The sequence below is a fragment of the Salvelinus alpinus genome, chromosome 3 (assembly GCF_045679555.1).
Source record: "Salvelinus alpinus chromosome 3, SLU_Salpinus.1, whole genome shotgun sequence".
NCBI classification, from domain to species: domain Eukaryota; kingdom Metazoa; phylum Chordata; class Actinopteri; order Salmoniformes; family Salmonidae; genus Salvelinus; species Salvelinus alpinus.
Genome location: NC_092088.1, coordinates 17,083,482 through 17,095,308, shown reverse-complemented (window position 1 = coordinate 17,095,308; position 11,827 = coordinate 17,083,482). Strand labels below are relative to the sequence as shown.

At 40.4% G+C, this 11,827-nt stretch overlaps 2 protein-coding genes across 6 annotated transcripts; both read right to left on the bottom strand.

Moving 5' to 3' along the window:
• Positions 1-64: 64 nt before the first annotated feature.
• On the bottom strand, positions 65-3,856 carry nudt13 (nudix (nucleoside diphosphate linked moiety X)-type motif 13). Of its 5 annotated transcripts, none has more exons than XM_071391737.1 (9): positions 3,745-3,856; positions 3,092-3,189; positions 2,837-2,979; positions 2,497-2,604; positions 2,219-2,325; positions 1,976-2,101; positions 1,711-1,822; positions 1,345-1,499; positions 65-761 (listed from the first exon to the last, which is right to left on the bottom strand). In XM_071391737.1, the coding sequence occupies exons 2-9, from the start codon at positions 3,169-3,171 to the stop codon at positions 570-572; spliced, it is 1,023 nt and encodes a 340-aa protein (XP_071247838.1). In that variant the 5' UTR covers positions 3,172-3,189; positions 3,745-3,856; the 3' UTR covers positions 65-569. The 5 variants fall into 5 exon arrangements, with proteins under 5 accessions (XP_071247838.1, XP_071247842.1, XP_071247839.1 ...); XM_071391741.1 differs by having other exon boundaries at positions 1,444-1,499; positions 3,745-3,851; XM_071391738.1 differs by lacking the exon at positions 3,745-3,856 and adding an exon at positions 3,718-3,742.
• Positions 3,857-7,446: 3,590 nt separating this feature from the next.
• LOC139570142 (myoferlin-like) lies at positions 7,447-11,271 on the bottom strand. Its single transcript, XM_071391729.1, has 12 exons — positions 11,126-11,271; positions 10,524-10,694; positions 10,126-10,274; positions 9,835-9,974; positions 9,665-9,753; positions 9,478-9,573; positions 9,200-9,341; positions 8,991-9,090; positions 8,668-8,861; positions 8,369-8,478; positions 8,108-8,255; positions 7,447-7,970 (listed from the first exon to the last, which is right to left on the bottom strand). Exons 1-12 carry the CDS (start codon positions 11,254-11,256, stop codon positions 7,932-7,934), a joined length of 1,509 nt encoding a protein of 502 aa, XP_071247830.1. The 5' UTR covers positions 11,257-11,271; the 3' UTR covers positions 7,447-7,931.
• Positions 11,272-11,827: the final 556 nt, after the last annotated feature.

Sequence of the window (11,827 nt, the reverse complement as noted above, 5' to 3'; positions counted from 1 at the left end):
TAGGCTTTATGGTTTTATTCAGTTAGTTTCTGTACATACACCAATTAGGCTTAAAAATCTTCAGTTTAGGCTTTATGGTTTTATTCATTTAATTATCTCTACATACACCAAGTATGATATTATTACAGTACTGATACACTTATTACAACCATTCACTTTGTAAATCATTTTGAGAATCATTGCAATACTGTGGAGGTAGTTACAGTATTTAAACAAAATCATCAGTTTAAACTTCATAAAGGCCTAGTGATCACACAATTAAATGTATGCAAAAATGTCCTTTACATATTGTGTATATATATAAGAATAAAAAATGTTAGCTATAAGCCAAGCCCTTTGATGGTATTACAGTATCTATTGAAACACAATGTCACGTAAAACACTTTTTTTTCCTCAAGTGAGATGCATTTCCTGTCAGTTCCCCCCATGTCTCCTCTGGACCTGTATGTTTCATTCCCGTCTGTGTGTGTTACCAAGCACTTAACAGTACAATGTTCCTGCCTGGTCTTCTAAAATCATCTGTGTGTTGTATTTGCAGCTTTGATGCTGTCTGTTGTCTACCCATCTTGCTATGATTTGAGGTGTTGTTGATTGGCCCATTCCTGGATCAACCGGTTAGCTATGGCGTAGCTTGGTGGGACCCAGAACACAGTAGGCTCTCCTTTGTTGTTCCGTGGTGGTGCCTTGATCGTCAGCGCCTCTTGGACTTCCTCTATGCTGAACCACCGTGCATCCTCTAACTCCACCTTATCCACACTGACCTGTTAGGCAAAGCAGTTAGATCAGCAACGTACAATTAATTCCATTTTCAACATATTTTATTTATTTCAATATACACTGTATTGACATGGAGAACATGTAACATAAAAATATTATTTTCTTTATATAGCGCTTTTTATTACAAGTATAATCTCAAAGTCTCCTAAAAAACAATTGAACAAAACAATGTAGTGATCTGGCAGTTCTTGGACACTAAATGTACAACCATGGATAAGCAGGGTTGGATTACCGACCTGATTTTATGTTTGAGTAACTGAAATAGCATATGAACCCTGCATTAACCATGACAAAATGTGTAGAATTGCAGAACATTTGCTTTAAAACTGCAACACTTTTTCTCTGGCCCATGGGAAAATGTGTAGAATTGCAGGAAATTAGCTTTAGAACTGCAAAATATTCTCTCTGCCACCCAGAAATAGGCCAAAAAATGTTTGGACCTAGGCCCCAGATTTGGTTAGTCCAGGCCTGTGGATAAGGCTTCGTCTAGATGTCTTGCTCACACTCAAGCCAAATTAATGTATGAACACAGAGAAAGTTAGAATAGTGAGGCAGCCATTGACTGACGTGTGTCTTGTCTGGGTTGACGGTGGCGTGACAGGCCACCATGAAGGAGCTCTGTGGGAAGGGCCAGTGCTGAGAGCCTGAGTACTGGATAGACTCTACCTCCAGCCCCACCTCCTCAGCTATCTCCCTGCGGAGTGCCTCCTCCATGGTCTCACCTGTTGACACATTCAGGAACCTATACCAGTGCTTATGCTGACAGTAATATATTAGTCTTAACAAGTACAGTTATGGATAAGTGAGTTACATCTCTCAGGCTGTTTACACCTGGGTAGCATATTAGGACTGGATGTAGCCTATGTAATAGACATGTTATAAATAGTCAATACACATGCCTCATTGGTTTGAAATGTGTGGCATGAGACTCACCAATGTCACAGAAGCCTGCCAGTGCACTGTACATCCCCCGTGGGAAGGTGGACTGCCTCCCCAGCAAACACCGTTTCCCATCAGACAACAGTACGATCACCACCGGAGACATCTGTAGAAAAACAAGACACAACAGAACTACTTTTCACTCAGCTTGGGGAAATGTACTAACTACTCTATTTCATGATGAAAATCCAATGTGATATGAGAGCTGTTAAATAGCTGATTGACCTTTTATATTTGCTAGATAAGCCCCGTTTCTTACCTTAGGGTAATAAGTGATCCCACTGCTGTGACACACACGCTGACTGCCGGACTGGTTCCTTTGGGTAGGCTGCCCAGTGGAGCTGCAGAAGCCATTGGTCTGGTGCCAGCGAAGGAGAGCCTGCCCCTGACGATCAAAACACACACCCAGGTATTATAGCAAACACAGAGAGACACACGGTATAATACAATACTAGAAAAACACAGTGCAACACTAGATTGGAGACTTGACTCCAATACCCACTCTGGCTACAAGCGGTGCCTCAGACCCTCTCAGTAGGAAGAAGGCTTTCCTCAGGTCTACGAAGGTTCCTCTACACAGCTCTTCCACAGCAGCCTGCTCTATCGCCCCTACAGCACAGAGAGACAGTCGGTCAACCTGTCGTCTGACCCAAGAGACACAGAGGACAATGTACTGTAGGTGGAGAACGAGATGGATTATTATTCCAGATGGGAATTTGATGTACCAACTAACTGTATGTTCCATGAAGCAATGTATTACATGTCTGGATGTTCTCGTACCAACATCAAAGGAGAACTGTGCTTCGTTCTGTTCAGTGCAGTTGATGAGAATGGATTCCTTCACCATCTCCTTGTCCTCTCCAAGCTTTTCCAGAATCTCTTCTACATCTGAGAGGAACAAATGTATTTCCATGACGTGCATACTACATGTTTGTGTTGGTATATACAGGTAAATCTCTGTTGAAAGTTGTTCCTGTCAAGAAATGCCCATTTCTATTATGTCATTACAATAATGTCACTCTCAATGTAGGTATTCTGAAGTGAGAGGGGGCTGTCCTTGTTATATACAGTTAGTCTCAATCATAGCTTCAATGGCACTAATCATCTGGCCATACAATACCTTTGGTCTGGAGAGCTGGGAGCTGGTATATTCCACTGTCAGTTCGCTGCAGTAGAGGAGCCAGTTTGTGATAGAGGAAAATATTCCCAGACTGCAATGCTGCTCGACACGCCTCATCCTCCTCCTTTATCTTATTCAAGTGCCTAAATCAGACATGCCATAACTTTAGCATGAATGTAATCCCATTCCACCGTTATCTAACTTGCAGTATGTTTATTAAATGGGTGGGTATATCTGACAGTTAACTGAACTGACCTCATCCTGGACACATAGCTGCCGGAGGACCGTGAGACCATCCACTTGGGTCTGAAGAGAATCCTCAGTGGCTGGAGCATATTTAGGGTCCCACAGATCTAGACACAATGAGAACAATTGGTCCCAGGTGAGTTGTATTGTGTAGAACATCTGAAATAATGAATGCAATACAAATAAATATTATATGTAAACAAATAAAAAATAATCAAGGTGAAACACAAAGTAGATGATAGTGGAAACTGTCTTTGTAACACTGTTCTGGCTTGACCAGAGGGCTGAGCTCTGGTTCCAATGGAGCAGAGCCTGCCAAAGAAGCCATATCGTGGTGAGTTCTAGTAAGAAACATTTCGTTTTAAACATAATCAAATAAATGCAGTGAAACCACATCTCAATCAATTTATGTACAAGTATGTTATCGCTGTCATATTCTTTGCATTTGAGTGTTGTCCTTCACGTATATGTTCATGAACAATCGCATGTAGAGGACAGTGCACTCTGACAGTAGCCTACACGTTGTACCGACTCTTTAGGACTTCAAAATGGAGGTTGTTTCGTAATGTCTATTATGTGCGGCACAAGTTCTTGCCAAACCATTACTAGGCTAAACTAAACTGAAAACGTGATACCGTAAGACAAAATAAATCTAAGTCCACCTTGCTTGCAGTCCAAATCCTCAAACGAAAAAAATAGAAAGGGAAAACAACTTGCGTCAAGGCACAGAGACCAAACGTGTTAAAACAGACAGAGCGCGCAGCGACCTCTGCCACTGACAGAGGGTATGTCTTCTCTGTAATAGTGGAGTCAAATATAATTTTCCCTCATTCATCTGTAGTTGAGATGTTTTTTATTGGAAAATGGCAATGGATAAGATTATTTTGTTTTGCAATAATTAACTATCAATTGATTGCATTTTATTGATGGAAAAACAAGATCAAATAACTAATCACTTTACTTTTTTTCCTTCCAATTGACATTCCAGTCTCTATTCACATTTTTCAATATGCTGTTTTAGCTGGAGTTAGGCCTGGACTACAGTAGTATTCCTCACCTGCTACATTACTACATGTATCCTTACCATTGACTGTATGATCCTTCCCAATTATATGGGTTTTCACCTGAGATAAGAATAATATTTATTTTTTAATTAAATAATATATAGAGTACCAGTCAAAAGTTTTGACACACCCACTCATTCAAGGATTTTTCTTTATTTTTACTATTTTCGACATTGTATAATAATAGTGAAGACATCAAAACTATGAAATAACACATAGGGAATCATGTACTAACTAACAAAGTGTTAAACAAATCAACAAATATTTTATATTCCTCAAAGTAGCCACCCTTTGCGTTGATGACAGCTTCGCACTCTTGGCATTCTCTCAACCAGCTTCACCTGGAATGCTTTTCCAACAGTCTTGAAGGAGTTCCCACATATGCTGACCACTTGTTGGGTGCTTTTCCTTCACTCTGCGGTCCAACTCATCCCAAACCATCTCAATTGGGTTGAGGTCGGGTGATTGTGGAGGCCAGGTCATCTGATGCAGCACTCCATCATGCTCCGTCTTGGTCAAATAGCCTTTACACAGCCTGGAGGTGTGTTGGGTCATTGTCCTGTTTAAAAACAAATGATAGTCTCACTAAGCGTAAACCAGATGGGATGGCGCATCGCTGCAGAATGCTGTGGTAGCCATGCTGGTTAAGTGTGCCTTGAATTCTAAATAAATCACAGACAGTGTCACCAGCACAGTACCCCCACACCATCACACCTCCTCATCCATGCTTCACAGTGGGAACCACACATGCAGAGATCATCCGTTCACCTACTCTGCATCTCACAAAGACATGGCGGTTGGAAGCAAAAATCTCATTAAACCAAAGGACAGATTTCCACCAGTCTAATGTTCATTGCTCAGGTTCCTTGTTCCATTTATTTGGGCTGCAATTTCTGAGGCTGGTAACTCTAATGAAATTATCCTCTGCAGCAGAGGTACATCTGGGTCTTCCTTTCATGTGGCGGTCCTCATCAGAGCCAGTTTCATCATAGCGCTTGATGGTTTTTGCGACTGCACTTTAAGAAACCTTCAAAGTTCTTGAACTGTTCCGTATTGACTGACCTACCTGTCTTAAAGTAATGATGGACTGTTGTTTCTCTTTGCTTATTTGAGCTGTTCTTGTCATAACATGGACTTGGTCTTTTACCAAATAGGGCTATCTTCTGTATATCACCCCTACCTTGTCACAACACAACTGATTGGCTCAAATGCATTAAGAAGGAAAGAAATTCCACAAATTAACTTTTAACAAGGCACACCTATTAATTGAAATGCATTCCAGGTGACTACCTCATGAAGCTGGTTGAGAGAATGCCAAGAGTGTGCAAAGCTGTCATCAAGGCAAATGGTGGCTACTTTGAAGAATCTCAAATATAAAATATATCTTGATTTGTTTAACACTTTTTTGGTTACTACATGATTCCATATGTGTTATTTCATAGTTTTGATGTCTTGTCGTGGCTGAATCAGATTTAGCTAGGTAACATAGATAGATAAGATGTTATTTTCATCATATGCTTGTTAGATACTTGTCATTAGAATGGTGCCCTTTGGACTATAGGGTTGGCAGTGCATTTTCCCCTTCTGAGCTAGGGCTTAGTCACTTGGGGCCCAGAGAGGGGAGAGGTCAGGCTTGTCTTCATATGTCAATGTATCTGTTAAACCATGTGGTGCTATGTAGAATATCAGAAGGGGAGGAGGACAGAATGGAACATGGTTTTCTTATTATAAATGTGTCTGTAACTATTCCTAAACCATGTGAAGGGATGGCGTTATTAATGGGGAACCAGTTAGTTATCTCATACAATGTCTGTACACCAGTCACTCCCTACTTTTCTCATTGGGGGAAAGAGTATGGCTGTGTCTGGAACCATTGTATGTCCCCTCTGAGGTTGCCCTTATCTTGATCTAGTATTTAACCTAAGAGGCTCACTGTCTTCAGTGAGTTTGTCCAGGTTTGGGAGTATCTAGGATTGACAATTGATATATGCCATTGGATGAGGTAATGTTTTGGTAGACAGTGTAGTACCAAGCATGAGATTGAAACCTTGTCTTGGGAGACCAAACTGAACGATGATTTATAGCTGATGCTGTCTAGCTATGGGATACTCCTCTTTCGGGTAAAGGATTCTTTGTAAGTTGAGAGGGGTGTATCTTGGCTATAAATAAAACTAAGAATTGTTTTGTAAGGACTCTCAGATAATTCATTTATAGACACTGAATTGATCTGAGAGTCAAAATGGTGAAGCTCATATATATATTATTAAAGGTGTACTTTATAATATAACTCTGACTTGTGTGTGTGGTTGGCTCTCTCATCATTGAGTAATACAGGAAATTACCACGACAGTCTTCACTATTATTCTACAATGTAGAAAATAGTAAAAAATAAAGAAAAATACTGGAATGAGTAGATGAGTCCAAACTTTTGACTGGTACTGTATATACACTGTATATATACACTGAACAAAAATATAAACTCAACATGCAACAATATTAAAGATTTTAAATAAAGGTTATATACATTTAAAAAAAATAAAAAACACTGCCAACATGGGGCACTCTGTTCACAACATTGACATCAGAAAACCGCTCGCCCACATGACGCCATACACTCTGTCTGCCATCTGTCGGTACAGTTGAAACCGGGATTCATCTGTGAAGAGCACACTTCTCCAGCATGCCAGTAGCCATTGAAGGTGAGCATTTTCCCACTGAGGTCGGTTAAGATGCCGAACTGCAGTCAGGTCAAGACCCTGGGGAGGACGATGAGCAAGCAGATGAGCTTACCTGAGAGAGTTTCTGACAGTTTGTGCAGAGATTCTTCAATTTTGCAAACCAACAGTTTCATCTGTTGGGTGGCAGGTATCAGACAATATCTCAGGTGAGGAAGCCGGATGTGGAGGTCCTGGGCTGGCATGGTATCACGTGGTCTGCGGTTGTGAGGCTGGTTGAACGTACTGCCAAATTCTCTAATACGACGTTGGAGGCTGCTTATGGTAGAGAAATTAACATTAAATTCTCTGGTAACAGCTCTGGTGGACATACCTGCAGTCAGCATACCAATTGCATGCTCCTTCAAAACTTGAGACGTCTGTGGCATTGTGTTGTGTGACAAAACTGCACATTTTAGAGTGGCTTTTTATTGTCCCCAGCACAAAGTGCGCCTGTGTAATGATCATGCTGCTTAATCAGCTTCTTGATAATTCATTCACCTGACAGGTGTGGCGTATCTCGGCAAGAGAAATGTTCACTAACAGGGATGTAAACAAATTTGTGTACAATATGAGAGAAATAAACTTTTTGTGCGTATGGAAAAATTCTTGGATATTTTATTTCAGCTCATGAAACCAACACTTTACATGTTGCATTTATATTTTTGTTCAGTATATACTGTATAACCACAAAGACCCCCAATGCAATTGGTCTACTGATCATCATTTATTAGGGCCTAAAAACAATCATTTATTTAAAGAATCAGTGTGTATATGACCACATAAATGTTCATTACAAAGCACAGAGCATCCATTAAAAATACTTTAAGAGCATAAGGTTCAAGGAATTCTGATTAACCTGTGCAAAGATAATATAATTATGTTTGATGTTGGTTTGAACAATCTACTAATTATGCATTCTGTGAGCAAACAGGTTTTTAACAATTCATTTGAAATATTACACAAATACAGTTTAGAATACATAAAAATAGTCATGATATTTTTGGTTGAAAATACATTGGAAGACTTTGGTCTCTGTTCTTCTTGACATATGAGCAGAATATTGTGTTTTCATTTGAATGGCTTCACAATTTTCATTGAAATGTAGTTCTGGAATGAGAGAAATTGTAATTAGGCAAGCATTAATCACATCAAAATGTAGGCAATCTGTCAGTTTGTTATTTCATTAATGTGAATTTTATTTAACACAGTTTAATTGAACATTATCCCCTCCCTCCTGTTCTTACCGGTAAAGAGTATAACAGGATTCCGACGAAGAGCAGCACTAGAATCAGTAGGATCAGTCCAATGAAAAGCCACTTGAATCTGCGCCACACAATGAACTTCAAGGTCTTACAGGGGTTCGTGAACCAGAAGAAGGATGTGTCCGGACGCCTGTTGATGTTGGAAGAGAGGAGGAAACAGTTTAATATGGACTATATCGGAGGTATACATCTCCGTTAGGCCTATAAAAGGGTGAATATACACAGAAGAGTGGAAATCCTTACTTAGGGAAGTCAAGCTTTGGGTTCATGTTGGGTTCATCCCTGCCCTTCCCAGCAGGCTTTTCGTCCACTTCCTTCTCAGACACGATTTCCAGAGTCATCTCAACCTTCCCCTAAACATAACAGATGTTAATTCAGATTTATTCCACACAATGTTTCACATATAGTCTGTAATTTGCAAAGTAGTAACCTTCTTTAGAGATACTAAACATGGTTGAATATAAGATTACAGGTAAACCAGGTTGATTTATACTCTCTTGATTTTGTCAGTTTAAAATGGATGACCTCTTAGCTGTACTCACACCAAGGACTTTCTTCCCATCCTGTTCAGTGACACATGGCCACCAGCCTCTGACAGACTTCTGAGCGAACAGCGAATTGGCCAGGTCGGATTTGTGTGGTCGTGCATCCATCACCTCCTCCATCATACTTAGATTGCACGTCTTTGAAACCTTGGCCGGAGGGGTAAGTTTACGGAGATCCAGCTCTACCGTGCCTGTACAATGACCAGAAGACCATCTCAGGACCATGTGTTAAATAGCTGATTTGATCAGCTGGAGCAAAATTATCATATGGTAAAAAAAAGTATTGTACGGTAATTCATAGTGCTAAAGAAATGTCTCACCCAGGTAATCATCCAATGAGAACTTGTCATTATCCCAAATTTGAACAATCAACTTGGGGGGTATCCTGAACTCTGTTTTGTCTAGACTCCAGAAGTGCTCCTGTTGAAAATAATAAGCAAGACTGACAAAATTGGCAGCAATGAAATGTACCTACATTTTGTCTTACTACACTATTCCGTTTGTAATTGTTTCTCAAGCCTAAACACACCTTCTTGGAGACCAGACACAGCTGTTCAGCGGGCAGGTATTCAAAGCCAAAGACGAACCTCCAGTTGAAGTTGCCGTCCCCGTCCAGAGACCTGTAGTGGACGTCGGTCTTCTGCTTGTCCTCCTCCATACCTGGCATCCAGCTGGACAGACAGACTAACTGGTTAATTCACTTAGGTTTTCATGTGTTTGAAAAAAACACACGTGTGTTATATGCATGGCTGTCATGGTAATAGTTAGATCCTAATATTGCTTCAAAAAACATTTCAACACGGATACCCTTTGACGTAGATATCACTCATGCGCTCCCCAGTAATACTAGTTTCGTCCAGAATGACATCAGAGGTGTTCCAAACAACAGCTCGCAGGAAATACCTTTAAATGGAAACATGGTATTCATGAATAGAATAGAAGATTATAGACTAGATCACTTTGAAATACCAAATTGTGAAGTGATTCTCCTTACTTCTTGGCCTTGCGTGGCACAATGTCGAAGGGAGGTCCGGGAAGGCCCATGTTTTTGGGGAAAACATCCACCCACATTTGAAGGCATCCCTATAAGTGAGGGGAAAATACAGTTAGTCTCAGATATGGAGACATATTGAAGATAAAGAGGAAGACAACATGGATAGTGACCTGAGAAAGTTGGGGCTGGAAACTGCTGAACAGTGTCCTTGTCTCCACGTGCTCAGGCACCAGTCCATGTGTTCTGAGCACGTGCAGAGAGATCCGTTCGTCGGCAGGACCCAAGTGCTGGTGGATCTCTTTGCTGGCCTCTAAATGTAGATGGTAAACGTGAGTTACCTCATATTTAGGGTCACTACAGGCCCTACTCATGTCACACAAAACATACTCTGGTCCTCATGTCCCTAAAATGAAAGTTGAACGTTACGAAATGTCCATAAAAAAAACCTGCTTATGAATTACCAAATTGAGCCAGCGTGTACTGAGTCCCATTGAATGACAGTGCTTTGCCATCATCTTCTAACCTGGGTGGAGGGACGCCTTTGAGGCGGGCCAAGTTCTGAAGGATCTGAGAGGGCTTCAGATGGTCACGCCATTGGTTGATTCCAGAGCTGTTTCATGAAGATCAACACAGCAAATCAATCAGAGTCCCCCATAATGATTATGGGCTCAATTAAATTACAGTGCCCATCTTTCTCATTCATTTCAGATTGAGGCATGTAGTCTAGACCTACACAACAGATGTCATGACACTATGACTCATTTTAACACCAAATTAGAGTTCTGAAAATGTTTGACAAACTTAGATTTTTTGAAGTGAACTATGACATAAAATGTACAGCAGGAACAAGTCTCCTCACATGCAGTATGTCTGAGGCAGGCCACAGTAGGAGCCAAAACGTGACAGGAAGCGGTTCTCCAGGTCAATCACTGTCTCTCCCACTTTCTCATCGCGGGTCAGCAGATCATAGTCATACACTGAGATCTTCAGGTCTTTGTCTTGAGGCAGAAAACATGACATCTCAAACATTCTGCAAAAAGGAGGTGTGGTATAAGTGTAGAGTAGAATAATATAAATACCGTTTCAAGTTGTACTATGCAGAAATCGCTACGGCATTTCCTGGTTGCTACAACTCTAATAGTTTACCTAATTTCAGTTTATGTGACAAAATAATATAGTATAGTGTAGAAAATCATTGTACCATCCAAACCGCTGTGGAAATATATTTTCCATAACCAAAAATATTGTTGTTTCAGCTGGTGTACAAAACCAAAAGTAAAAGACACAAAAACTAAATTTAAGAATGGGAAGCATAAAAATAGCCCACATAGAACATATCTACCGCTTCTTAGACTTGCTTTCAAGTAGAATGATAGATCTATAACTCGCATTTCTATGTGAATTTGGTCAGGTCGCCCAAAAAGTAACATATTGCCACTTTAAATGAATGTGAGATTTTACCTTCCAAAAACAGGGTTGGTGGTATTTGGTAAGTAGTTATCTCGGTCCTCAATTGACTTCTTTCCCAGGGAAATCTTTATATAGGGATCACACTGTAAAGGAAAGGCACATTTAGAAAACAAACATGTCATGTTGCAACATCAAAGAGTATGCAAAGTAGAGAAAAGTAGGTAAGAGAACAGCAACCTGGCAATGCACAATGCGAGATTATATAGAGCATACAAGGTAAGCATTTCACTCTACTTGTGCATTGACAATAAAACGTTGCAATTTTGGCAAAACTGAGTTATTGACGTAACCTTTTTTTGTGCAACGTTCTCCACCTATATGGTACTTTAAATACCCCAATTCATGTTGCTAAGTCAAAAAGAGTACAAGATGAGAATTGCTCACACCATTCAAACCAATGAGGGTTCGGAATGGTATCACGTGGTCTGCGGTTGTGAGGCTGGTTGAACGTACTGCCAAATTCTCTAATACGACGTTGGAGGCTGCTTATGGTAGAGAAATTAACATTAAATTCTCTGGTAACAGCTCTGGTGGACATACCTGCAGTCAGCATACCAATTGCATGCTCCTTCAAAACTTGAGACGTCTGTGGCATTGTGTTGTGTGACAAAACTGCACATTTTAGAGTGGCTTTTTATTGTCCCCAGCACAAAGTGCGCCTGTGTAATGATCATGCTGCTTAATCAGCTTCTT

Coding starts and splice junctions, on each gene's coding strand:
- nudt13 (XM_071391737.1), bottom strand. CDS start 3,171: ATGCTCCAGCCACTGAGGATTCTCTTCAGACCCAAGTGGATGGTCTCA. Junction 2,326..2,496: donor ACAGTTCTCCTTTGATGTTG/GTACGAGAACAT, acceptor TCTGTGCTGTAG/GGGCGATAGAGCAGGCTGCT. Junction 1,500..1,710: donor GGCAGGCTTCTGTGACATTG/GTGAGTCTCATG, acceptor ATGTGTCAACAG/GTGAGACCATGGAGGAGGCA.
- LOC139570142 (XM_071391729.1), bottom strand. CDS start 11,256: ATGACATGTTTGTTTTCTAAATGTGCCTTTCCTTTACAGTGTGATCCC. Junction 9,574..9,664: donor GTGCCACGCAAGGCCAAGAA/GTAAGGAGAATC, acceptor TTCCATTTAAAG/GTATTTCCTGCGAGCTGTTG. Junction 9,342..9,477: donor AGTGATATCTACGTCAAAGG/GTATCCGTGTTG, acceptor CTGTCTGTCCAG/CTGGATGCCAGGTATGGAGG.